Source organism: Copadichromis virginalis, linkage group LG7, assembly GCF_057382275.1.
Source record: "Copadichromis virginalis isolate Kocher_CV1m ecotype Utaka linkage group LG7, C_Virginalis_male_GT1.1, whole genome shotgun sequence".
NCBI classification, from domain to species: Eukaryota; Metazoa; Chordata; class Actinopteri; order Cichliformes; family Cichlidae; genus Copadichromis; species Copadichromis virginalis.
In genome coordinates this window covers 47,424,477-47,448,599 of record NC_140624.1, presented here as the reverse complement: position 1 = coordinate 47,448,599, position 24,123 = coordinate 47,424,477, and the positions used below count along the sequence as shown (strand labels likewise).

The following is a 24,123-nucleotide window of genomic DNA, read 5'->3' as shown; positions in this document are numbered from 1 at the left end:
AATATATTTCAGCCAAAATATAAGGCTATGATTTGGATATTTTAAAAACACATCAACTAATTGCAAGAATTTTCTAGAATCCAAAATCATTACATGGATAGAATTGAACTGATCTGCTTTCTCCTACTGTGATTTATCCAAATTCTTCTATTGACACACTGATATATTTCCAGAAGGTTCCTGAACTAAACCGGTTGTACTGTCAGGAAGAATGTAGAAAAGTCATAAAATTATAAAATATCAGTGTAGCAGCTAAGTTTTGTCTATTTGTTTTATTTATTTATTTACAGTGTTTCCCATAAAAACCATAAACACTTCTGTGTTTAGATTTAAAACCTCTTACTTAGTGGCCTCCAATTCTGATAATGTTTTATGGGAGAAAAACAACTGAACATCAGATTACAGTGTTTCATCTTTTTCTTTATTGTTTTAAGGTAATGCAACATGTTTTATTAGCCCTTTTCAGACTTTGCAGGGATTTCTACAGAACATTTTAATATTCTAATCAAAGGATACCCTCATTTTAAAGCTAATGCTGATGCACTGAAAGGCATATTGTTACAGAGAAGCCTTCAGTTCCTGTTAGTAGAATTCATTATATTTTATTCAAGAAAATCTAAAAGATGCATTTATATTCTTTATAAGGTCCTTATACTGTCAGGCAGCTTACTATTTGTGTCATTCATATCCACTTTCTTTGTGTTACAAACAAAAGCAAAACTGACCTGTAGACTTGAAAGACAATGATGACTCATTAAGACTTAAACTACACAGGGCAGTGAAACAAACCAGATGGAAAATTCTGAGTTAAATGTGTCATTTTCTTTGAATACAATTAAACTTTTTACTTGGACTGTTAAATCTGGTAAAAAATAAAAATAAAAAAAAAATAAAGAGAGAGAGAGAGAGAGAGAGAGAGAGAGAGAGAGAGAGAGAGAGAGAGAGAGAGTTGGATATCATAATTAACACTAGGAGGAGCCATGTTGCTAAATCAAGGAGGAAGTGATCAGTATAGCCCTTCATACAGGTTATTACAATATAACGACTACTGGCATTGTTTTCGCCTTGTGTTTGTTGTATGGAAACCCCTTTCTGATACGCTTTCTATTAATATGAATTAATAGATTGACATTTTGTAGAGTTTTTTTCTCATATTTGTTTGTAAATAGTTTGAATGTCCCTTAAGGAGCCTGGAGAACTATTCTTTAAGACTATTTAAAGGAATGACAAGAAATCAGCCTAAGAGCGTTCTGACTGTGTGGAAGAATAAAGGTGGTCATTCCAAATAGAGACTTTCAAGCTTGTTTGTACAGAATTGTTAGAATTTTCCTTATATTCCATATTTTCTTTTATGTAAGGTAGGATCAAGACTTTTTCCACAGTACTACACTTCATTACACCCGTGGTAAATTTACATATAACAAAAAGAAATTGAAAGAAAAAAGTCACTTTTCAAAATATATAATAAGATACGGTACATTTCTCTTTTTGTAATGAATGTAACCTACAAAATAATAGACTATATTTATCTTAATTATAGAGAAACACAAATGTAAAGTAGCAACAACTACAGACAATGAGAGCAGCCGACAACCACATAACAAAAATGTTAATACATGTTGTCGTAAACTCTGTCGGAAATAATACTTTATATATTATATATAACAAAAGAAAAAAAACCATGTTTCAGGCTAATTTATGTGAGGTTGTAGGCTCACGGCCATAAGCTGTATGAAGATGTTTTATGATATGATAAGGGCACAGCTTGAGCTCTGCGCCACCTACTGGCTGAGACGCGTATGAGCGCCAAGCTGATGACGTGGATCGCTCAGTTGACCACCAGAGCAGCAGGATGGCCGACCAGAGTAGGCAAATAAAACTCGCTGCAGCTAAGAAAAAGGTAAAGTATTTTACAATCAACGCAGTCACATATCGCGGAAAGTGTAGTTCCCACTTTGTGTACACAAGTCTGTGTTAACTCTGTTTTCTTGTCTTTTCGTTATGTATATTTTTACGGGGCAAGGGTGTTGTCATTACACGTCGCCCGAGTACTGCACTGTCGCTTGTCCGACATCCTCCGCTCCTCTCGTGGCTCTGTTGCGTAGGAGAGACCGATGTTTTATCGGGGCCTCTGGTGATAGCATTAACTTTCCCAGATTATGTAGACTATTTTTAGTTAGTAGAGACACGCATAGTATCCCACGCTGTTTATTTACTCGCAGATTAACTTGCACCACTTGCTTGGCCGCTTTACTTGACTTTCCATCTGACATTTAAATGTAGTTAAAGCCTAACGTGCTAACCCAGGTAAGTTAACGTTAGCAAGCTAGCTAACTAGCTGATGAATATATGGCTACGTGTGAGTCTAAGGAATGTCGCACAGCAGCCAGCCAGCTTTTTATGTTATCTGCAGGATTTAATTTCATAAGAAAATGTCTAACAAACGGTAGTTTTAAAACAAAGCACTCATCGAGCTTGTAAGCTACCCCTGCAGCACAGTTAGCTGGATGGACTGACGGGGGTGTTTTGACAGCTGACACCCCTCTTCCCTGTCCTGCTGTGTGCTTTGGCTTGGTGTCTTTTTCGGCTAGTCAGAAAGATGGCCTTATCAGATTCAAGAAGTCACTCCTCAGCATTTCTTGCTGGCCCACAAGCTTCACGAATAAGTGGCCATGGTGACATGTCATTTTGCTGCTATTTAGCTTTACTGTTAAAAAAAAAAACAACCAGCAGTTCCCGTTACACAGCTGTTAGAGCCCGCATAGAGCTTTCTGGCATGCTTTAACCGTCATATGCATATCATACGCAGGTTATCATTGTTTAGCGCAACTTACTAACTTGATCCGTCTGAAGCCGGATCTTTCTGCTAGCTGGTGCATTGTTTTGGAATAGGAGCACTGAATTCGTATTTTATTGCCTCATTCATTCAGCTTGATACGACGCTCAAGGTGTTGAGTGTAATTTGTTTGAATTAATATGTATAGTTGGGGACAGTTGCAGAGTCCTGGTATTATCTGTGTAACACGTGACAAAATAAATATATATTAGTAGACATTGTTCATCTGCACACGTTTATGGGTTTCTTCTCCATTTCCTACTCAGCTGAAGGAATTTCAACAGAAGAGCTCCCCTGCTAGTGTAGGAGGAGAAAAAGGAGGTGGAGCCAAGAAGAAGAGAAAGGTGAAGGGATCCAGCCAACATGATGCACCTTCACCAGACAGAAACTCTCCAGACAATGTAAGCATAACAGTTTGCTTTATTGTTGTTGTTGTCGTCAAATGTCGTACTCTTTTTGTGCTTGATAGATGGTCATATGATGATTAGCTCTTTGAAGCTGCAGGGTGTTGTATTTGTGTGTTTGGCTGAAGAGCATATATTGCTTTTTGCCAATTATCAGATCAGGTGGCTGATTTTCCATCTAGTTGGCATTTGCTTTACTTACACCTGTCAAATACACACACAGGGCCAGCAGAGTAGAACTATTTAGACCCCTTTGCAGCGCTGATGACAGACATGTTTACCTAAGAAGAGTGTTGCACATGAGACAGTGTTTTTTAAGCCCCTGACCACAACTTTGGCTTTTACATATTGCAATATGTAGCATAAGGTAAGAATTTCAAGAACTAATATATAATTTTATGAGAAAGTATAAAGTAGTCCTTGTTCTGCTGCACAGATGAGCAGCATTCCAGCTAGAACCTGGAGCAATCTGAGCATGATGAACTGGCTGACTACTATCACCAGCTGCAGTCCAAGCTGCTGGAGTTGTAGCCAGTTTGGCTAGATAGGCAGCTGAATATATTCTGTTATTTGTCTCAAAACACTTACTATTTCCAATATCTTCAATACCACAATGTATATGCTGATTTTTAATAACTTATCCAAAAAAGTACTGGTGTAGCAACTTGCGTGCATATCAGTAACTCACTGTCCTCTACCCCTGTCAGTTTACACTTTATGTCATCTGCTTGTTTCAGCATTCAGGTTCATCAGATTTTTGTTATAGAACATTTAATGGGAGTAATCATAAAATTACACTGATTAAAAAATGATAGGTTTTCAAGTCTCCTCTCCCGAGAATCCCTCTGTGAATATCAGCCAGTTCTCTACTCTATGCTGCTGCTTTAGGTTTATCCTGTGCTTTAGTAGCACTCTTTATACCTGATAAATAATAATTAATTCCTGATCTTCAAAGCGGTGACTCATTATTCAGCTGTTCATCCATCAGTTCATTTATTTCTTCTGTATATCTGTAGTTGAGCTGAGGTGGCTGCTGGGTATTCAAATTTCCTGTTTCCCTGGGATTTTCTTTTTCTGATTTTCATTACTCACTTGTTTTTCACCGTATTTGTACTTGTTTGAGTAAAAAACATAATTAATGTGCTAACAAGACCATTGCTTTGATATTTGTTCTGGTGATTTTTAAAAAGTACTGGCACAAATTGTGTTCAGCAAGTAACACAATCACATTCTTTGAGCTCACTTGACGGTCTACCAAGTTTTGGATTTTTTTTAAGAACATTTTTAAGAACGGGGGACATGGACCCGTACAAAGCCGCGTCATATAACGTGCGGAGGGCGGTGAAAGAGGCGAAGCAGCGCTACGGGAGGAAACTAGAGTCACAACTCCAACAGAGTGACTCTAGGAGCCTGTGGCGGGGACTAAGGACAATAACGGACTATAAAGCACCAACAACCGGTATGACGAACGCGGCCGTGACTCTGGCAGACGAGCTGAACACTTTCTATGCTCGCTTCGAGGCTGCAGCTAAGGTCTCCAACAATGCTAGTGTTAGCGGCGCTAACGGCTGCAGACAGGAAGATACTGCCAGCACCGGAAACGTGCTCGTCATCTCCGAGCATGAAGTAAGGAGAGCCTTCAAGAGAGTGAACACCAGGAAAGCAGCAGGACCAGACGGCATCCCAGGTCGTATCCTCAGAGACTGCGCATACCAGCTAGCTCCTGTGTTCACTGAGATATTCACCATCTCTCTATCTCAGTCGGTGATCCCCACATGCTTCAAAGAGTCCATCATTGTTCCTGTCCCGAAGAAACCCCACCCTGCTTCTCTCAATGACTATCGCCCTGTAGCCCTCACCTCAGTAGTGATGAAGTGCTTTGAACGCCTGGTCAGAGACTTCATCATTTCTTCACTACCAGACACACTGGACCCACTACAGTTCGCTTACCGTCCAAATCGTTCCACAGACGATGCCATCTCTCATCTCCTCCACACATCACTCACTCACTTGGACACTAGAAGGGGGAATTATGTTAAAATGCTCTTCATAGACTACAGCTCTGCATTTAACACCATAATTCCCTCCACACTCACCACCAAGCTGGAGCATCTGGGACCCACCTCATCTATGTGTCAGTGGATCTCCAACTTCCTAACTGGCAGACCACAGGCAGTAAGGATGGGCGGACATGTCTCAGCCTCCACCACTCTCAGCACTGGAGCCCCCCAGGGGTGTGTTCTGAGCCCCCTGCTGTACTCTTTGTACACATATGACTGTGTGGCCACTACCAGCTCCACCACCATCATCAAGTTTGCTGACGACACCGTCGTGGTGGGCCTGATCTCTGATAACAACGAGACGGCCTACCTGAAGGAGATTAGGAATCTGGAGAACTGGTGCCAGAGGAACAACCTCCTTCTAAACGTCAGTAAGACAAAGGAGCTGATAGTGGACTTCAGCACTAAGCAGGAGAGGAACTACCAGACCCCCGTCATCAACGAGTGCCCAGTGGAGAGAGTGGACAGCTTCAAATACCTCGGAGTTCACATCACGCAGGACCTGTCATGGTCCTGTCACATCAACACCGTGGTGAAAAAGGCCCGACAGCGTCTCTACCACCTCAGACGCTTGAGAGACTTCCAACTGCCCTCCAAGGTGCTCAGGAACTTTTACTCGTGCACCATAGAGAGCATCCTGGCGGGAAACATCTTAACCTGGTTCGGGAACAGCACCATGCAGGACAGACGAGCTCTAGAGAGGGTTGTGCGGTCAGCTGAGCGCACCATCCGCTCCGAGCTCCCTGACCTGCACTCAGTCTACAGCAGGCGGTGCTGGACCAAGGCCAGGAAGATCGTGAAGGACCTCAGCCATCCCAACAACAGACTGTTCTCTCTGCTGAGGTCAGGAAAGCGATTCCGCTCCCTGAAGACCAACACAGAGAGACTGAGGAGGAGCTTCTTCCCGCAGGCGATACGGTCTCTCAATCACACCACCACACAGTCCTGACCCACACATACAGTTCTTACACACACACTGGACTTTCTGGACTTTGGTTTTGCACAACACTGGTCACTATATTCTTCATTTCCGGTTAATACTTGTACAGCTGCTGTTATTGTGTATATATTTATTTATATTTAGATTTCTTCATACATTCTTATATAGTTCTATATTGTGTATTTTGTTGTACAGTTATTTTATTTTCAACTTTAATTTATATATTTTATCTTATTCTTCCCAGTTAAATTTACCCTTCATTCTAATTTGTGTTGTACAGTTATTTCATTTTTAACCTTAATTTATATTTTATTCCTTCCTAGTTAAATTTACCCTTTTTAATTTTTCATATTTATTTCCTTTCTTATTCATAGCCTTTTCCTTTTTTGTTTTCTTTAGGTCACGAGCAGTTGTCCAAGCATTTCACTACATATCGTACTGTGTATGACTGTGTACGTGACAAATAAAAATTTGAATTTGAATTTGAATTTGAATTTTTTGGTATTTACCGGTAATGTCATTTTGATTATTAATGTGGAACACCATCTTCTGCTGTGGCCTGTTTTCAAAGCTCTCTAATCAAATTAAAAGTACCCATGAGAATATGTGTAGTGCTTTCAGACAGCAGTTGCGCATGTGGCGAGAGTCTGCTCGACGACATTTGACCTGCATTTGGATACATTCGTGAGACAGCTGTCACCCTGCTTCTCGCTATTAGCAGAAACTCCAGTCTGCAGCATGCTTTCATACACTTCGCATATACAACTGAGAGTTGCACTCAATACATCCAGTTGTTACCAGACAAAAGTTGCGTTTTCCTTTTGCTTTTCTATCCTAAAGCATGTTTCCTGTCTTGACTGCCCTCACATGCAACTTTTCCGTCTCTGTTACACCCTCTCTTTTTTTCACCAGCCAGTCAGCTAAATCTTAAACTTTGAATTTTTAGTGCAGTTATTGCAGTCAGACTATTTTATGCTGCTACTACTACGTTTGAAAAAAAAAAATGCTGTGCTTTCCCCAAGCTGTTATTGTAATTGTTATTTAGTTTAAATTACTTTTTTCTCTTGTTAGTTGTTGTGGTTTTTAACAGAATAAAAGAGTCTGTACAAGTCCAGTCTACATTTACTGCCCTCTTGCATACTTCTAGACCTCCTGCTTGTAGAAATGGTTTCCCTGTGCTTGTTTGTTTACCACTCTGTCACTTTCTGAATTTTTCTCTCCCTTTTCCAATCTCTTTCTCCTCCTTTTCCTGTAGTTTGACAGTTTTCTAAAAGCACTTAGTCAAAGCAATGGAATAGTCCTCCCTCATTATGGCAACTGTCAGGTGAGCTTCTGTCCCTGGCTTTTCTTTCTTTGTTTCCTCCTGATTGTTTTTAATCGTTCTCTGCACCCCTCTGTTGTTGATGTTTGGTGTTTAATATTTTACCCTGCTTCTCTATTCTTACCTTCCTTCAACTGCAACGTTTTCTTTATGTCATGTTGAGCTGGAAGCATGAAAAAGAATTGTCTATAAATTCCTGCCTGTTATTGGTTTTAAATATATATCAGTTTATCGCAGCATTATTGGTGATCTTTAAATAATATTGCATTGCTTTGAATAAATAGTTTCCAGATTCTTGCTAGTTGCACGTTTCTGATGTCAATATCCATGTGTCATCTTGGTGTGTGTGTGTGTGTGTGTGTGTGTGTGTGTGTGTGTGTGTGTGTGTGTGTGTGTGTGGCAGATTATTGCTTGTACTGGATCAAAGCCACTGAAAACTGAAGCTTTATTTTGCCAAAACTGCATATAGCGTTAATATAGACTAGACATGCTGCAGATATTTCAGAGAGTCTACAATGGGTGGGATCAGTGGCAATGGGGCACCAGTACAGGAACTTCATTTTCAGTGGGACACCTTAATTACTGCTAGAAAGGTGTTTCTATTAATTTTTTACAGTCTAATTTCTTCTTATCAGCTTCTGTACTCATCTAGATGTAGAAATGATAAAGTTAACAGTAAAAGTTTGGATAGAACACTAGTCTGGTGATTTTTATGCGTGTGTTGTGGTCTCTTTGCAGCTCAAACTGCTACTTCTCTGTACGTTTAAACCCGTGTGTGCATTTCTGTGTATGTGTCGCCTCAGACCTTCGCTGACGTGGAGGCCGTGAGGTCTTCAGCTCAGCTGCTGGAGGAGTCAAACAGCGAGCCTGATTACATCTCACCTTTGTCTAACCCCGCTAGCGCTAACACTGCTACTAACTCTGAGTCTGTCGATCACAACACTGACCTCCAGGTGTGTCTCTCCTATGTTTCTCTTTCCTTCTCAGTCTTGAAAAATATATTTTGTCCTGTCATTGTTGCACCACACGGCCATAAAACTGCATTGTCATTCTAAGCATCAGTGTGAACAGTTCCTTTTTCATTTGCTGCATTTGTATTAATTTATACATGTTATAATAGGAACAACAGTTTCAGCACAGGCCATTTATGTGACTTTTTTATTATTATTATTTTTTCTATTACACATATTCCTCTCTTTATCAAATGTGCTGACTGTCTCCCTTTTATCTATATTTGTCGCTTATGCTCTCTGTTTTCTGCTTTCAATTTTTGTCTCCCTGCAGGATTACTCTGATACCAACGGCAATGAGAATTCAATGGAGGAAAATAGGTGGGTTCTGTCATAGAATCGTGATTATATATCTATGTATCGGTAATTAAAGAGAAGGGTATTGAAGGGGGACTGTTCTGAACTATGACATGTTTACAGTTTGGAGACAATAGATTATTTTCAAGGGCAGGCACTTGCTGTAACATCCATGTTCTGAAAGCTTGGTATCCCACACATCATTACATAAAATATATGTGTGTTTTGAACTCATGGATTATTATAATATATGTATCTTATAGAATGAATACAGCAAGCAACACTTTTTCCAGTATACCTTTTTTTATGTAGCCGTATGCTAGCTTATAAAGTGAAGTGGTTCATGTAAGCTACTGAGTGTTTGTTGATGTGTGTGTCCATGTCATCCTGCAGGCCGCTGTCTTCCACAGAGAGCCTGCGACAGCTCTCGCAGCAACTGAACGGCCTGGTCTCTGAGGTACGCACACTTCTTTCATACAGAGTTCGGCTTTTAACAATAACACACCACCACTACCACCACCGATGTGGCGTTTTAATCAGGAAGCGTTGCGTCTATTCTGGGTAGGAATGCACTGAAAGCATTTTCAGTTTCGCCAGTCATTCCCAGTGGTCTGAAGCACGCTGACAGCATCAACTGGTGCACTAAAATAGTTTGATAGATCTTCTTTTAACTTTAATTTTGTTAGGTCAAACCACAAACATTGCTTTTTCTCAGGTTTCTAAGACCGTTTCAGGTGAATTCTTGTCATGTTTTTACTAAAGTGCTGTTTCCCATTGTGGTGAAGTAGATGTCCTACTGTGGATGACGAATCAGTTTTTTATCTGCAGTTCATCCACTATATTAAACACGTTTAAAGTTTCTCCTATGAATGGCAACAGAAACGGTGCCACAGATTCCCTGACAATGCTTATTTACCTTAAAACATCTGATATTTTTCTGTGTGGGAAGCACATTAATGTCTGCCTGGATGTGTCTTTTAGTCATCTGCTGCATATGTGAATGGAGATGGCGCACCTCCTCTGAGTGAGCGAGAACTGGAGGTAAGAAGAAGAAACTTTTTTTTGTTGAGTTTTTGACATTCTAAAGCCTGAATTACAAGTCACTTAACTCATGCAGTAGTATCCAAAAGCCATGCAAGTGGAACAAATGAGTTTCCAAGATTAATGAAGGTATTCTAATATTACTCCCCCCATTGTTTATATAACTGGTAAGTCATCTTTATGGTGAGGAGTATAGTAGAAGTTCAGATATCCAGCAGTATTGTTGCAGAGACTTTGTATGAAGGAGCAGGTCTTACAAGTGACACTTTAATAGGTTTGTATGAATGCTCCTCTCCTTCTCAACTGGCTCCATTTATCAGTTTAATAGCCATCACATGTTTTATTTAATTATTTGATCCACTTCTCATTATTAGTAGAACATATGCACTACTTGTCATGGTGCTATTTTTGCCTCCATGTTAATAATTCACATTTAAATTTTCTCCTCCTCCTCCCCCCATGTGTTCTTTGTTTGACTTTTGCCACTGCACTTTATTCCTCTCTTTTGTTTTCTTTTTTTTTTTTTTTCCTTTTCCCTTTCCTTACCCGGATGCATGCGTGCACGTGATAGAGTCGAAACCAGGAGCTGGCAGCCGCCCTGGAATCCAGCAACCTAACAAACTCTCAGCTCACTACCAAGCTAGACCAGCTGGTAAGAAGCTGTGTGTATGCATAATCATGTGCACATCTTTGTGTGATTGCAGTAACACTCGTCTCCCTCTGCCCCTAATCACTCTTATCAGTGCATGCATTTTAATGCATTCTTCATGTCATCTTGAGTAACCATAACCTTTAAAAAGAATTATGGTTGGCATGGTTTTAGTGGTATTTATTTATTTATTTATTTATTCATTTATTTATTTATTTATTTATTTATTTATTTGTTTTTTTGTTAGCTTAACTAAAATTTCTTCAGAGAATTAACAACGGCAGCATGATTGATCCTTTCTGTGCACCTTGTGACCAGAGCAGTCATAACCTGATAGTAGATGCAGGATTGTATGGCATTTTGAGTTTAGCAATATAACCAGAGCTCCAAGCTTTAAAACCACATGAAAGATTAACAAAACATTAATAACAGAATAGGTTTACTATTTTAGTGCTCGGTGCTATTATTGTCCTGTCTGGCATGAACATGAGGTCTGTGCCAGAATTTTGGTTATGTTTTATAGGCTAACACTGTGTAGCACTGCTGTGATGATTAAAAGTGTGTATATACAAGACTTTTCCCCAACTTAAATATATATCCTGTTGGTCTGGCAGACACAGCAATCTCAGGAGCTTACAGATCAGCTACAAAAGGTATTTTTGTTCTCCTCTTTTTACCTTCTATTTGTATCTGTGTAATTCTTTATTTTCTTTGTTATTGTAATGTTTTGCTCTTTGTTATTAATCAACTTTATTTTTTTCTTTCTTCAGGAGCGAAAAGAATTTGAACAGAGATTTTCAAAAGAGCAGGGTGCCATGCGGGAGCAATTACAGGTACATTCACTTACCCAAATGCATAAATTTAATTTGTCCTATGGAGCAACTTTATTTGTCACTTAATAGTGTCGTTGTATTACAGTGTGATGTGGCAGTGCATAATGCCAGAGTGCACTGAGTTGCACTTGTATAAAATGTTATCCAACAACATACACTGCCCTTTTTAACACTTCCTATATTGTTAATTAACTCTAACAAGAATAAATAATCTACTGTGTGTAATTACTCTGAGAAATTAGAATTTTCTGTATGTTTCATTAATCAGGTCTTGTTTGTGAAGTCAGCTGACTTTATCTAGTCTTATATGAAGAATGGTGCTCTTTGTTCGTATGTCCTCTTCCAAGGTTCATATCCAGACCATTGGCATACTAGTAGCTGAGAAATCGGAGCTACAAACAGCACTACAATACACACAACAGGCTGCACGGCAGAAAACAGGTGTGTGTGTGTGTGTTTGGGGGGAGGGGATTTTATTTTTTTAAATAATAAACTTGGCAATGGTTTATCGCTGCAGCAGTTAACGGTGTGTATGTGTGTGCCTCTTTCTCCTTGTATGTGTGTGTGCATGCATGTTAAGCTGAGGCAGAGGAGCTGAATAACCGTCTGCAATCAACAAAGCAGAGAGTGTCAGAACTTGAAAGAACTCTCTCTTCTGTCTCATTGCAGCAGAAACAGTTTGAAAAGGTAACAGCCAATCCAGCAATCACTTGCATATGAGTAATGCAAATGCAAATAAATGAACTCGTAAGAAGGCAGTGTTACCTAATTTAGCTGATCGCATGTATTGTCTGTGTGGTTGTTTTTAATAGGTTTCTATGATGTTTTTGTCTTGCTGAGTCTTTATTTTTTTATTTTTTGTCCTCAGCACAACAAAGAGCTTGAAAAGGAAAGAGACAATCTGAGATTGGAGGTGTTTAGACTAAAGTAAGTCATTTTATCCTGACTTGCCTGAGGAGATTTTTTTTTATATGGTCTTTGTATTTTGAATGCTTTGGTTCTTTGTAATGGAAGAGTTGGCTTGAACAGGTTTCCCAAGTCTTGTCTGGATATGGCGAGTTTAAAATAAACACTGAATTTGTTTGTTCACAGCAATTTGAGTGAGGAGTCGAAGCAGCAGAGCTCGGAGCTGTCAGAGCAGATAAAACTGAGTACACAAGAAAATGCCGCAATGAAGTTGGAGGTAGAAGATCTTCGCAAGAGGCTCGAGATAACTGACCTCATGTTACAGCAGGTCTGTTGAATTCCAGGAAAACACAGTTCATTCACGTATGAATTCATCTTTCTCCTACCACATGCTGGAAGTAGTGGAACAACTCCAGAGTCAATGTCTAGGAGGCCAGTGTTTGAATATTGTATGGCCGACAGTAATTCTAGTTTTCCTACTAATTTCTTCCAGTGCTCAAGTCAGTCAGATCCTACCAGTGCCAGCCAGCAGGTTCAGTTACTGCTGGAAGAGAAGCAGCAGCTGGAGGCGCACAATCACCAGGTTTACATGGACCTTTGTCTTATCATTGGCTTCTGTGTTTGACTGCTGTCTGTGTTAATATTCAATATATTTTGTACCTATTCCATTACTGATTAAGCAATATAGAAAAGTTAAAAAAGAAGACTTAATTATTATTATTTTATTTACATTTGTGATGATGTAGCTTATGGAGTCCATTGCGCAGCTGAAGACAGAGAGGGATTGTTATGCAGTGCAGATCCAGGAAGAAGGTCGTGTGTGGAAGGACAAAACTGAACAACTGCTAACACAGGTACAGTAACATCAGCATGGCTTATGGTTTCACTATAGCTTTAAATAAAGAGCGAAAATGGTAGTGCTGCTTCTTTTGTGTGGGTTTTTTGTTTGTTTATTTTTTTGTATTTAAGCCTAATTAGTGTGTGTGTGTGTGTGTGTGTGTGTGTGTGTGTGTGTGTGTGTGTCTGTGTCTGTGTGTGTGTGTGTGTCTGTGTCTGTGTCTCTCAAGGTTTCTCTGGTGGCAGAAGAGAGGGATAGAAACATCAACCAGGTGCAAGAACTGGAGGCCAGCATTGCAGAGTTAAGAAATGCTGCAGGTGAGTAGTGCACACAACCCTCATCTAGTGCCTCTTCCTTTTCCTCATTAGTTTTCATGTCTTCTTAATGTGGCAAAGATCAAGAAACACAAAAGTCAGAAGGAGAGCAGATGGGGCTGCAGTAAGTGATCTGCAGTTTCAGGATTAACATTAGCCCCATTGTGTGTTTATTGTCAGGTCTTCCTGCTTATAACCTTGTAAAATATTATTTTAATGTTTAGTTTAGCATATATGTTAAAAACATATCAAATATAGCATTCAAAATACTGGTCATATGTGACACAGCTGCAGTATTTGTGTTTAGTAGAATTAGAAATCTTGATAATTGGTGTTTTTTCTCTTCTAGCGTTATTATCCCAGGAGAGAGAAGCTCAGCATGGCACAGAGCATCAGTCCTCAGGACCATCAGAAAATGAAGTGGCTTTGCAGGAGGCCCTTAATGCCCTACAACAAGAGAAAGATGCCATTACGTCACAGTATCAGGCACAGGTGTGCTTCACATTGTTTTCTCCAAACCCATTTTAATGGGTTAATGTGACTCATATATAGTTTCATATACACTTAAAAGGAGCACATATTGATTTTTCCCTTTCTGGATGTTTCAAAGAGAGTTGGTGCTTTCATTGCACCTCTTACATTTGAAGTGTGTTAATCATCCTCTGTAATACTTCCACAGCTGAGGGACAACGAGCAGCTGAGCCGTATGTGTGCAGAGCAGGAGTCGCGTCTGGGGGAGCTGGAGCGTCATGTGGAGAGCCAAACCCAGGAGGCTGAGGACCGCCGACGCATGCTAGAGGATGTTCAGTCAGACAAGGCCACTATTAGCCGTGCTCTCACCCAGAACCGAACACTGAAGGACCAGCTGGCTGAGCTACAGAACGGTTTTGTCAAACTGGTGAGGCTGAAAATCTTACTATCTGTTTATTTCTAGAGGACACCCTTAGTTACCACTATAACTGCCTTATTTTTGCACCACAGTGCTCAGAATTCTACTTTTTCTGCTGGTCTTTAATTTCATAATTTCCTTTTTTCTCTTTGAATTTATGCTCTCATAATCTGTTTTGGGTTGTTTTTTTTTTTGTTTGTTTGTTTGTTTGAAACCAGTGTTGGTCAAGTTACTTGAAAAAAGTAATCAGTAACTTTACTGATTACTTATTTTCAAAAGTAATTAATTACATAGTTACTTAGTTACTTTTTAAAAACACGATTTACAACCTGAATAGGTGATAAAGCGATAGATCTTTCAGCCCAATTCTACTTTTTCTACATAATCCATCATACAAAATGTAATCAAATGGAAAACTCTCTTTTTTTTACTTGTTTTATCAGTTTTAATCTTTTAACTTTATGCATCAAGCAAAAATTTAATTATATGCAACATTCTCTGACTTGAATAAATTAGTTTAAGATTTAAACCTATTTTCTACACATTCCAGCACATAAAATAAAATAAAATATTTTTTGTGTTTACACTCACTCTTTCAAATAGATGCAAGTAAAACACAGCAGAAAATAAAGTCAAAGACTAGCGGTCCTGTTGCTCTATTTTCACCTGTAAAGCAGGAGTGGGGTAGGCGGAGGTTTACGCTGGTGCAGGTGTGCTGCGGTCAGTTGAAGAATCCGCGAGTTTCTCTGTGAATTTCCCATTACGTCGTTGCGCACTCAGTGCTTGCTTGGAAGTTTAGGGGGTTTTTTTCGCTGTAAAAACAAGTTTTCTTCCCACGCACGATGGACGCTAATGTTTTTGTCACTTTTTATGGAATCAAACTCAAAGTAAGGTCAGTACTTCCACGCTTTAAACGCTGCACGCTCATACTCTCTCCCACAATCGATATGTGATCCATTGTTGATCTGCACACAGCTGTTGTCACTAACGGCGCACTCGCTTACGTCACTGTCATGAGACATTCTCGCAAAAAATCACGGTTTTAGTAACGCAGTAACGCAGCGTTCCTGCGGGAAAGTAACGGTAATCTAATTACCGTTTTTGCAATAGTAATCCCTTACTTTACTCGTTACTTGAAAAAGTAATCAGATTACAGTAACGCGTTACTGCCCATCTCTGTTTGAAACAGAGCTGTGTTTTGTTAGTAAGTATCTGATTGACCTCAGTGGTGCTTGACACGTCTGTCTTTAAACCGAAATTCCTGTTACTCCTTCAATCTAACAGACGAATGAGAACATGGAGTTGACTACAGCCATCCAATCAGAACAACATGTGAAAAAGGAGCTTGCACGCAGAATGGGTGAATTGCAAGAGGAGTTGCACAACGTCAAGGAGCAGGTGAGGTCACACACAGCACTCCCCTAAAGCAAACACAGATGAAAAGTCAGCTGAATATGCACTCACTTGCTGTTTGTCTTCATGCTTTGTCCTCTTCTATTTTCTTGCCTCCAGCTTGAGCTGAAATGTACAGAAGCTCAGGGTCTGATGGAGCAGAGGGATCAGGTAGCGGCACATCTCCAGCAGTACTGTGCTGGCTACCAGGCCCTGGTCTCAGAGAGGGAACAACTTCACCAACAGTATCTGCAGCAGAGTCAGCTAATGGACCGACTACAGCACGATGAAAGCAATGGCCGTGCACAGCTGGAGATGAGTCACAGTCAGCTTAAACAAGCCCATGTATGTATATAAGACCTTTTTAATATATACATCTGTGACCAGTCTGTGTAGATGGTGTTGTGATTCTAGAATTCAGTACAATAATACATTGCAATATAGAGCATAAAGTATGTTCATATTCATCCTGTCAGCTGAACTGCTGTGGTAAATCTGTCAGGCCTGATAGTTCTGAGGGGGATTAGTGCAGCTTTGAGCTGTACTAATGATTATTGGGACACTTTGCAGCAGTTCGCTTGGCCATCGTGTTTAATGCTTCAGGGTGTTGCTCCTTCTCGGGTTTCCTAACTTAATGGATTCAGCACTTAAGTTAGGCCCATTCTGTTGCCTCTGTACATGCCATTAGAGAGAAGGTGGAGTGGAAAGGCAGAGCTGGTATTAGTGTTTTTATACTGCAGAAAATACGTTTTGAAATGATTTCAGATTAAGGTATTTTTATGCATAGAAAAATTTATAATTTTGACATGACTGTTTTAATATGATCTAATCTATACTGGCCGTCTTCAAGGAAAACTGCAGTCTGTTTTTATTATTTATTTATGTTTTTCCTTAACACTCTCAAAAACACACTCTAATTGTTTTTCGTTACTGCCTCTTCCTGCAGGAGCATCTGGAACAATTAGTCAGAGACAATGAGCAGCTGAAAGCTGAGGTGAAAGAGCTGCTCAACAGCTCTGCTCTTATGACATCACCCAGAGACCAAGGTAATCTCTCTGTTACTGACATGTTTGCACTTTCTGCCTTGTTTTCCTTTGGTGAGAGATTTCCTGCAATTTAAAAATAATTATCTCTAAAGTTATAATAGTATAGTGGCTTTATCCTGTCTCTTTTTAAATAACAGTGTCACAATTTCTTAATTTGAAGCAGATAATATGTTGTTACAGCAGAAACTGCAGATTAAGGCTAATCTGTTCAAAATGAAGAAGTGCAGTTTTTTTTTGTGTACTAGCAACAAAAATGGAAAGCATTAAGTGCTGCTGCACCAGTGTGATAGGTTTTTAAGGAATTAAAAAACAGTTATACATGTCATATCATTTTAGGAGATGGAGTGGAAAGCCAGTCCCTGCAAGAAAGTCCAACAAAGTCTTCCCCCATAGTTATTCCAGAGGATTTTGAGAGCCAGAAAGAGATGGTAAAGAGATGTTTCCAGCTCATGCAAATGTTCTGTTTTTCTTTCGTTCACAGTCTTTTTATTTTTTTAATATCACATCTTAGTCTAAAGTTCATATTTTTATGTCCAGTGCCATTCTATGGTGAATTATATGGTTTAATTTTATGGCATGAAACAAAAGTATGACCTTACCCTCATTTCTATTTCGTGTTGCCTTGCAGGAGGATTTTATTCGTGGAGCTCTGGCTCAACTGGAGGCAGAGAGGGACGAGGCCAGAAGGCAACTGGAGGAGGAGCGCAGGCTTCACATAGCAGCCCGGCACCAGGCCAGCGTCACCCTAAGTCTGGAGCAGCAGCGCCACAGCCAAACACCTGTTAATGACCACGAGCACGGTCACAGTCACGGTCAACACAGTCACTGTGAACACAGCCATGAGCATTCAGGTCAGAAGCATTTGTGTTTGTGCAATTTTGCAGATCTTTCTACAACTAAAAGACTTAAATTCTCTGGAGAGTAACAAGTGTGTGTGCCAGTTTACTCTTTTACTCTCGTGCCATGTAAACAGTTTTTCCCCCCTTTCCGTTATTGCTTGAACAGAAGGAGGAGTGCCGGTGGAAGTTCATCAGGCCCTGCAAGCTGCAATGGAGAAGCTGCAGCAGCGTTTCACATCCCTAATGCAAGAGAAAGCAGACCTGAAGGAGAGGGTGGAGGAACTGGAGCACCGCTGCATCCAGCTGTCTGGAGAGACTGACACTATAGGTGAGTGTTTTATAGGTTGTTCTTAGTCCTGTTTCATATGTAATCATTTGTTCCTCATATTCATTTCTGTTATGTATATTTTTGCAGGCGAGTATATTGCTCTGTACCAGAGTCAGCGGGCTATTATGAAACAGAAGCATCAAGAGAAAGAGCAATACATCAGCATGCTGGCCCAAGACAAAGAGGAGATGAAGGTACTGATGTCTTTTAATGCAGAAGGAATGTCACAGTAATATCTTTTATGCAATATTAATGAAAACAAAAGACATGACATGACAAAATATGCAGGTGCCTAAGATTTTGAAGATTGTTTGCACAGACAAAAGTCTTTCTTCCTAAGAACACTTTTCTCTCTCACATCTTAAAGTTTTACCTGGTCATCGCTAAAAAAGTGTGCCATACTTAACATGATTGTTGTCCTTTGTGTCCACTATTTATCCCTTCTGCCCAATAGGCAAAGCTGGCTGAGCTGCAGGATCTTGTGATGAGGCTGGTAGCTGAGAGGAATGACTGGTACAACCGCTACACTGGAGCTGTAGCCGGCATGGGCACAGTAAACCCTGACCTGCTTCCTGTTGGACAGGAACACACTCACCCAGACCACCAAGCACACACGCACACAGAGCTTGATGCGGCCACTGGAGCAGGTAAGCAAAACCAGTCATGCTAATCATGATTGTTTTACAGCAGGTGGATTTTAAAGACCGAATATAAACATACCCACACTTCCACACAACCCCACAGGTAGGTGAGTTTGATCCTGTCTATTTTGTTGGGATATTTGTGTGTACAGTGAAGCTTATTTTAAACTCATAGTCCTGGAAGACTTTATCCACTGATGTGTGAGTCTGAAAGGCAGAAAGAGTGGTCCTTTAGCGCTTCAACTGTTCTGCCTCTTTTTTCAAAATAGATTTTAATTCATATTTCCAATAACATCACTGTTCTGTACCTTTTTTTTTTCTCTGCTGCATAAGCTATGGAGGACATCCCTCTGTCAGAACCTGCCGCCGGTCTGGAAGCTTCCTCATCCCAGATGCTGTTGACTGGATCTGGCCAGACTGACTCCAAGCCCCTGGTGCCTAAAGAGGACGCCACAGCCCAGCAAATCATGCAGCTGCTTCAGGAGATCCAGAACCCTCAAGGAGCTCAAAGATCACCCCCTTTTCTGGGAGAAAACCCCTGCATCCCCTTCTTTTACCGGCCTGACGAACAGGACGAAGTAAAGATCCTGGTGGTGTGAGATGTGGGTGTGACTGCTTAGGTGTGTGTATGTGTGTGTGTGTGTGTGTAAACATGAGAAATGTTGGACTTGTGTTGAAGTGTGGGAAATATTAAATCCTACAGTTTACCACGTCTGTAGCTTACTGATGATCTTCTCAAACACTTCATAATATTGGAAACCTTACGTGACTGGTCGAAGATGCACGAATGTCGTTGACCCAGTTACATTAAAACACCCGCCCCCGTTCCGCGTGTCAGCACTACTGTGTGTGAGGCTTAATTGAGAGGATTTTGTATTTGCTGTTTGTTTTTATGTTCTTGTTTGTCCCTGATGCTTTTCCCAGCGAGGAAGTGGTCAGTATTCCTAAATGCAATCTGATTTTTTTTTTCCACCTCAGTTTTGAATTCCCATCTCACACATATGTGCAATAAATGGGGCCGTATATCCTGTCCCCTCACTGATAGAGTGCTGAAAGAGCTGTCAAGTATTAACAGCCTGTTTGTGTGCAACTTTATTCAAGTGCAAATGTCAGTTTAAATCCACTGTACACATGCCAAAAAACAAAACAAAAAGAGAGAGAGAGAGCATCACATGTGAATGTAATAACCTCAATATTAACCTGTATGTGTGTTTAATGTGAAGTGAGGAGAGGAGATGCAGAAAGAGCATATCAGGTTGGGTAACTAATGAGTGTGGAGTGAGATGTAAGGTGAAGTTAAGTGAGTGAAAGGGGTTTAGTGCACATAAAAGCTTTTAAACTGTAGGCGGTGTTCAGTTTTGAAGTCAAGAGCTCGCTACGTTACATAATTCAGGAAGATGGATGTTGCTGATTGGTACTGTTCTTTTTTCCTCCAGACACTGAAAATAAGTCATGTTTGTACATTGTAAAATGTTAGTATTTGTGATTTTTTTTTTCTTTTTCTGTTTTGTCCTGTTAGACTGAAAAGGCATCACCTTTATAGGGTATAGGGCATAGATGGAGCTTAGAGACCCATGAAGTTAAGCAGTTACTCAGTTATAAAGGCAGTGAAGTCATCTTCTCCTAACAGTCGTGTGGATAAAGTAAATGTAAACATAAATATTAGTGGTTGGGGTGCTGTGCTGCTGCTGACTGCTTTTCACATTATTTCATCTTTGCAGTTATTGCAATTTTTGGGGAAGTTGCTTATAGTTTAATGTCTATACCTGCAGCTACACATCATCTTTTTTCCTCAAATCAGGTAATCTGGTGCTCTGGGGTATTTGGCTGACCTCATCACAGACTCGGTCACTCGTCTCATTTCATCTTATCCCTAACCACGCCTTTGCTGTCTCGGGGTCTTTAAGTTTCCAAACAAATCGACACTAAAAACACGAGCCTGTTCTTCTCTGTTACATTTACGTGTAGTTCTACATATCAATGACGAATTGATGCACATCTTTAACAACTGGACTATGTGAGCATGCGTATGTGGAGGCTGTACGTGTGAAATCCAAACTGTTTTCCTCCTCAGCCAAAATTGCGTCCGTTGTGCTTTGTTTGGTTTGTTTTGGGGTTTTTTGGGGGGTTTTTTGTGGGGGTTGTTTTCTTTTTGTTTGGGTTTTTCTTTTTTTCTTTTTCTTTTTTTTTGTAGAGTTCTATCAGATTATATAAGTATGATTGCACTAAAACTGTACATAGCTTCTCGTTTATCCCACCTCTGCTCCGGCTGCTGGTGGGACAGATGTGTTTCTAACATGGCTTCTTTGAAGAGAGAGGATCCTATGAAGCTTCATGCCGCACGCTGAGGATTCTGCTAAATTGAGTGTTGATGGAGGTGTGATGAGACACAGTCTAGCCAGATTAAACGAATGAGATAGTAAATTATTTCTACAGGTAAGGGACCATCTAGATTTTGAGAAAAGAAATTCCTCTTTTTAAAAATTAGGAATAAAGTAGGACTGATTTGTTATAGCTGGTAGTTGTATTGGCTACAAAACACTTGAATAAATCTCCTTTGGGCATTAAAAGTCAAGACATTGGGGAAAACTCCCAACATCAGGGCTGAAATTCAAGTTTCTCTGTCTAGCTTTAAGAGAGATTGGAGACTATATTGATTGAATTGTGAAATTGCATCCCTTTATAATTAATCATTCAAATTACCACAGCTGATTTTTTTTTTTTCCCTTTCTTTCACTTAGACTAAATTTAGGCAACTTCTGTTTTTTGTGTGTCCTTTTTTACTTTTAATGCGCAAGATAAGGGGTCACTGCAAGGTCATATCCAAAAAATGAATTCATTGAGACTACTTTTGCAAAAGTTTTTACACATACATGTTTGTCTCTGAATTTTGAGATCTTCTTTCTTGTGCTTTAAAGGGCATGTTCATTAAATTATTAGTCGCGCACTTGATTTATTGGGCAAATTTATTGGGTAGAAAGCAGTTTGGTATTTTAGGTATATTATACAACGTCAGATGGGACTGTGTCGTAGTTGTATGTACTCAGTGTTGGTTTCTTTACAGAGAAAGTAAACAGCACCTTCCCTAAACCTCTGCACTTTGCCATAAAAAGGTGCTTTTGAATAAAATGACTCCCTCATTCTTCCCTGCTTCTTAGCAATCAGTCCCTTTTTTTTTTTTTTTTTTTTTGCTTTTAGCAAAGGGTAAGACCAAGAGATAAATCTACATCAGGTGTTTGGGGACTTTCTGGGGCTTGTAAAATAATAACAGCTGTGTGGATTTCTGAGGTTTTCTAATTCCCTTTCAAATGCGTCATTGAAACATGGCAATGAGGAAGTATTTCTTGTCTCTACTGTTTAAGAGGTGGTGTATATACTGTACCTGTGTAACATATTGTATATTCATTATGCCTGGTGTATGGGGGGGAAGCTGCTCTGCAGTATTTACTGGCAGCTTGTATTGTATGCGTGCTAGTCCAGAGTCGGGGGTTTGGGGGTCACTGACTGGCTGTGATTCAGTACAAAGATTGACAAAGAGAAAATATTTTATTTATTTGAAAAATAAGTTAGCATCTCAACTAATCAGTTTTAATGTAAATTCGAAGTGACCGTAGGATGAAAATGAAGGATCGTTGAGAGAACTGATTTGTATGAGTGCTGCTTCTGACAGAATCCTTCTGATTTTTTTTTCCCTTGAGTAATATTTCTCCCCTTCTCCTGAATAAAGCTGATTGAAAAACGGTTTGTCTTGATTTCTTTCTTTTTTTTTATTATTATTAAAGAAAACTCAACTTACAGAAACTACAACCTGCTGCCATCATAATAGGATAAGTATCATCATCACTAATAACAGCTACTGTTTCTCTGTGCTTTTATGATTCTGTTGAGCCTTCATCCACAATGCCAGGACCCTATCGGTGAAACCGCTAAATTGGCTTCTTATGGAAGTTTGTTTCTGCCACTGGAAAAAATGTCATATTTTGAAATTTCGACAGCATGAAAATCGATGTCAGACAAAGTTAATTGAATGTACTCGAGGCCGACACGTACATCTAGAAGCGTATATGATATCTCTAACCTATAATAAATGCTTTTAGTAATGAAGTAATGATTAATACGTGAATGTCTGCAGCCTGACTCAGTGTTAATGGATGTCTGAGCCTGGCTGGTGGAGGGTTCAGCTTCTATGGAAAGACTGCTGTTTAGATTAACAGAGCTACAGTAGGGTGGGAACTAAACACATGACTTTACACTTCATAAAAATATTCTCATTTGGATTCTTTCGATCTCTAAAAGGTTAGAAACGAAGAAGGAACTAATCTTATGTGAGGTCCTACATGGATTGTGTCTGGATGGAGGCTGCAGGCTGCACTATAGTGACGCCTGGTGGTGGTGCTTGAATTGGACATATAGACATACAATTAATAACATGCACTGAAAACAGCAGTCGCGACGGGTTGGGGAATATCCCCTGAGCAACTCTTGCTCATGTCTCCTTCCTCTGCTTCTTTTACTACAGTAGATGCTTGACTTCTGAGCATTCATTTATGAAATGTTGATCTGGTTTAACCAAAATAATAAACAACAACGAATGCACATCTTACTGGTGTTTTTCATCTAAAATATCATTTCACATGAAACTCACACTGATGTCATCAAGCTCATCCTGCGCTTTACAAAGAATCTGTCCCTCACTCGCTTTTATCTCCTCTCTTTCCCCTGATCTCCTGATGGGACAACGATCAGAGCAGATGGTTGTCCCTCCCTGCTGGAGGTTTCTTCCTGTCAAAAGGGAGTTCTTTCTTCCCGCTGTTGCCAAGTTCTCACTCATCAGGGACGATCTGATTCTCTCTACTACATAGGGCTATTATATAAAGCATCTTATAAGAACTGTGGCTGTGAACTGGCATTATACACATCCATCTGCTGGATCCTATCCTAGTTGATTTTATCGTTTCTTGAAATAAACACATTCTATAAAATAAATAAATAAATGCAAACTGATCAAAAGAATGTGATGATTTCAAACGGGTAAAAAGACCCAAATGCAGACTTCAGAATTGAAAGACATTTTATTAACCAGCCTTACAGTTTTGTACCAATTTAACTGCAAGGCTGGAGGAGTGGGTAGGCAGGTTACAAAGTTAAAAGTCCAAATCCCATTTGGTCCAAAAGAAGGAGTTCCAGACAGGTTACAGGCATCAAAATAGCACAACAAGAAATTTTCCTATTAAACTAAATAAACTTCTTAAACCTTAAACAAGGCTGTAAGGAGGCTGAATGGTGGTCTTTTTATTTGCTTCCACAGTTAGTGGTATCCCAGAGCCTCCTTTTCTTTTAGATGAATAAGGAAAATCCTTGAGAGTGAAGATGAGTATGAGAGACACACAAAGAAACTGAACCCTAATTTAAGGAGTAGAATGTCTTTAAGTACTGTGCTAGACGAGAAGGTGAAGACAAGTCCATGCAGCCCATGACCCACGATGGGAGGAACACCAGGCTGCAGACTGATGACAGAAGAGCATGACGGGTCCTTCAC

At 39.9% G+C, this 24,123-nt stretch overlaps 1 protein-coding gene across 5 annotated transcripts; it reads left to right on the top strand.

Moving 5' to 3' along the window:
* Positions 1-1,815: 1,815 nt before the first annotated feature.
* golga2 (golgin A2) lies at positions 1,816-22,325 on the top strand. Of its 5 annotated transcripts, XM_085463826.1 has the most exons (28): positions 1,816-1,900; positions 3,103-3,237; positions 7,496-7,564; positions 8,365-8,514; positions 8,846-8,892; positions 9,262-9,325; positions 9,850-9,909; positions 10,481-10,561; positions 11,173-11,211; positions 11,329-11,391; positions 11,739-11,832; positions 11,972-12,078; positions 12,260-12,318; positions 12,484-12,625; positions 12,791-12,880; positions 13,044-13,151; positions 13,365-13,452; positions 13,799-13,941; positions 14,129-14,347; positions 15,623-15,736; positions 15,851-16,075; positions 16,677-16,776; positions 17,113-17,204; positions 17,405-17,627; positions 17,782-17,943; positions 18,031-18,137; positions 18,398-18,590; positions 18,918-22,325. In XM_085463826.1, exons 1-28 carry the CDS (start codon positions 1,853-1,855, stop codon positions 19,181-19,183), a joined length of 3,288 nt encoding a protein of 1,095 aa, XP_085319952.1. In that variant the 5' UTR covers positions 1,816-1,852; the 3' UTR covers positions 19,184-22,325. The 5 variants fall into 5 exon arrangements, with proteins under 5 accessions (XP_085319952.1, XP_085319947.1, XP_085319949.1 ...); XM_085463821.1 differs by lacking the exon at positions 7,496-7,564; XM_085463823.1 differs by lacking the exon at positions 8,365-8,514.
* Positions 22,326-24,123: the final 1,798 nt, after the last annotated feature.

What these genes read in the sequence shown, in the direction of transcription:
- golga2 (XM_085463826.1), top strand. Translation starts at nt 1,853, where the DNA reads ATGGCCGACCAGAGTAGGCAAATAAAACTCGCTGCAGCTAAGAAAAAG. An exon ending in TGAACGGCCTGGTCTCTGAG is followed by an intron (nt 9,326 to 9,849) that starts GTACGCACACTT and finishes TGTGTCTTTTAG; the next exon opens with TCATCTGCTGCATATGTGAA. An exon ending in AAGACAAAGAGGAGATGAAG is followed by an intron (nt 18,138 to 18,397) that starts GTACTGATGTCT and finishes TCTGCCCAATAG; the next exon opens with GCAAAGCTGGCTGAGCTGCA.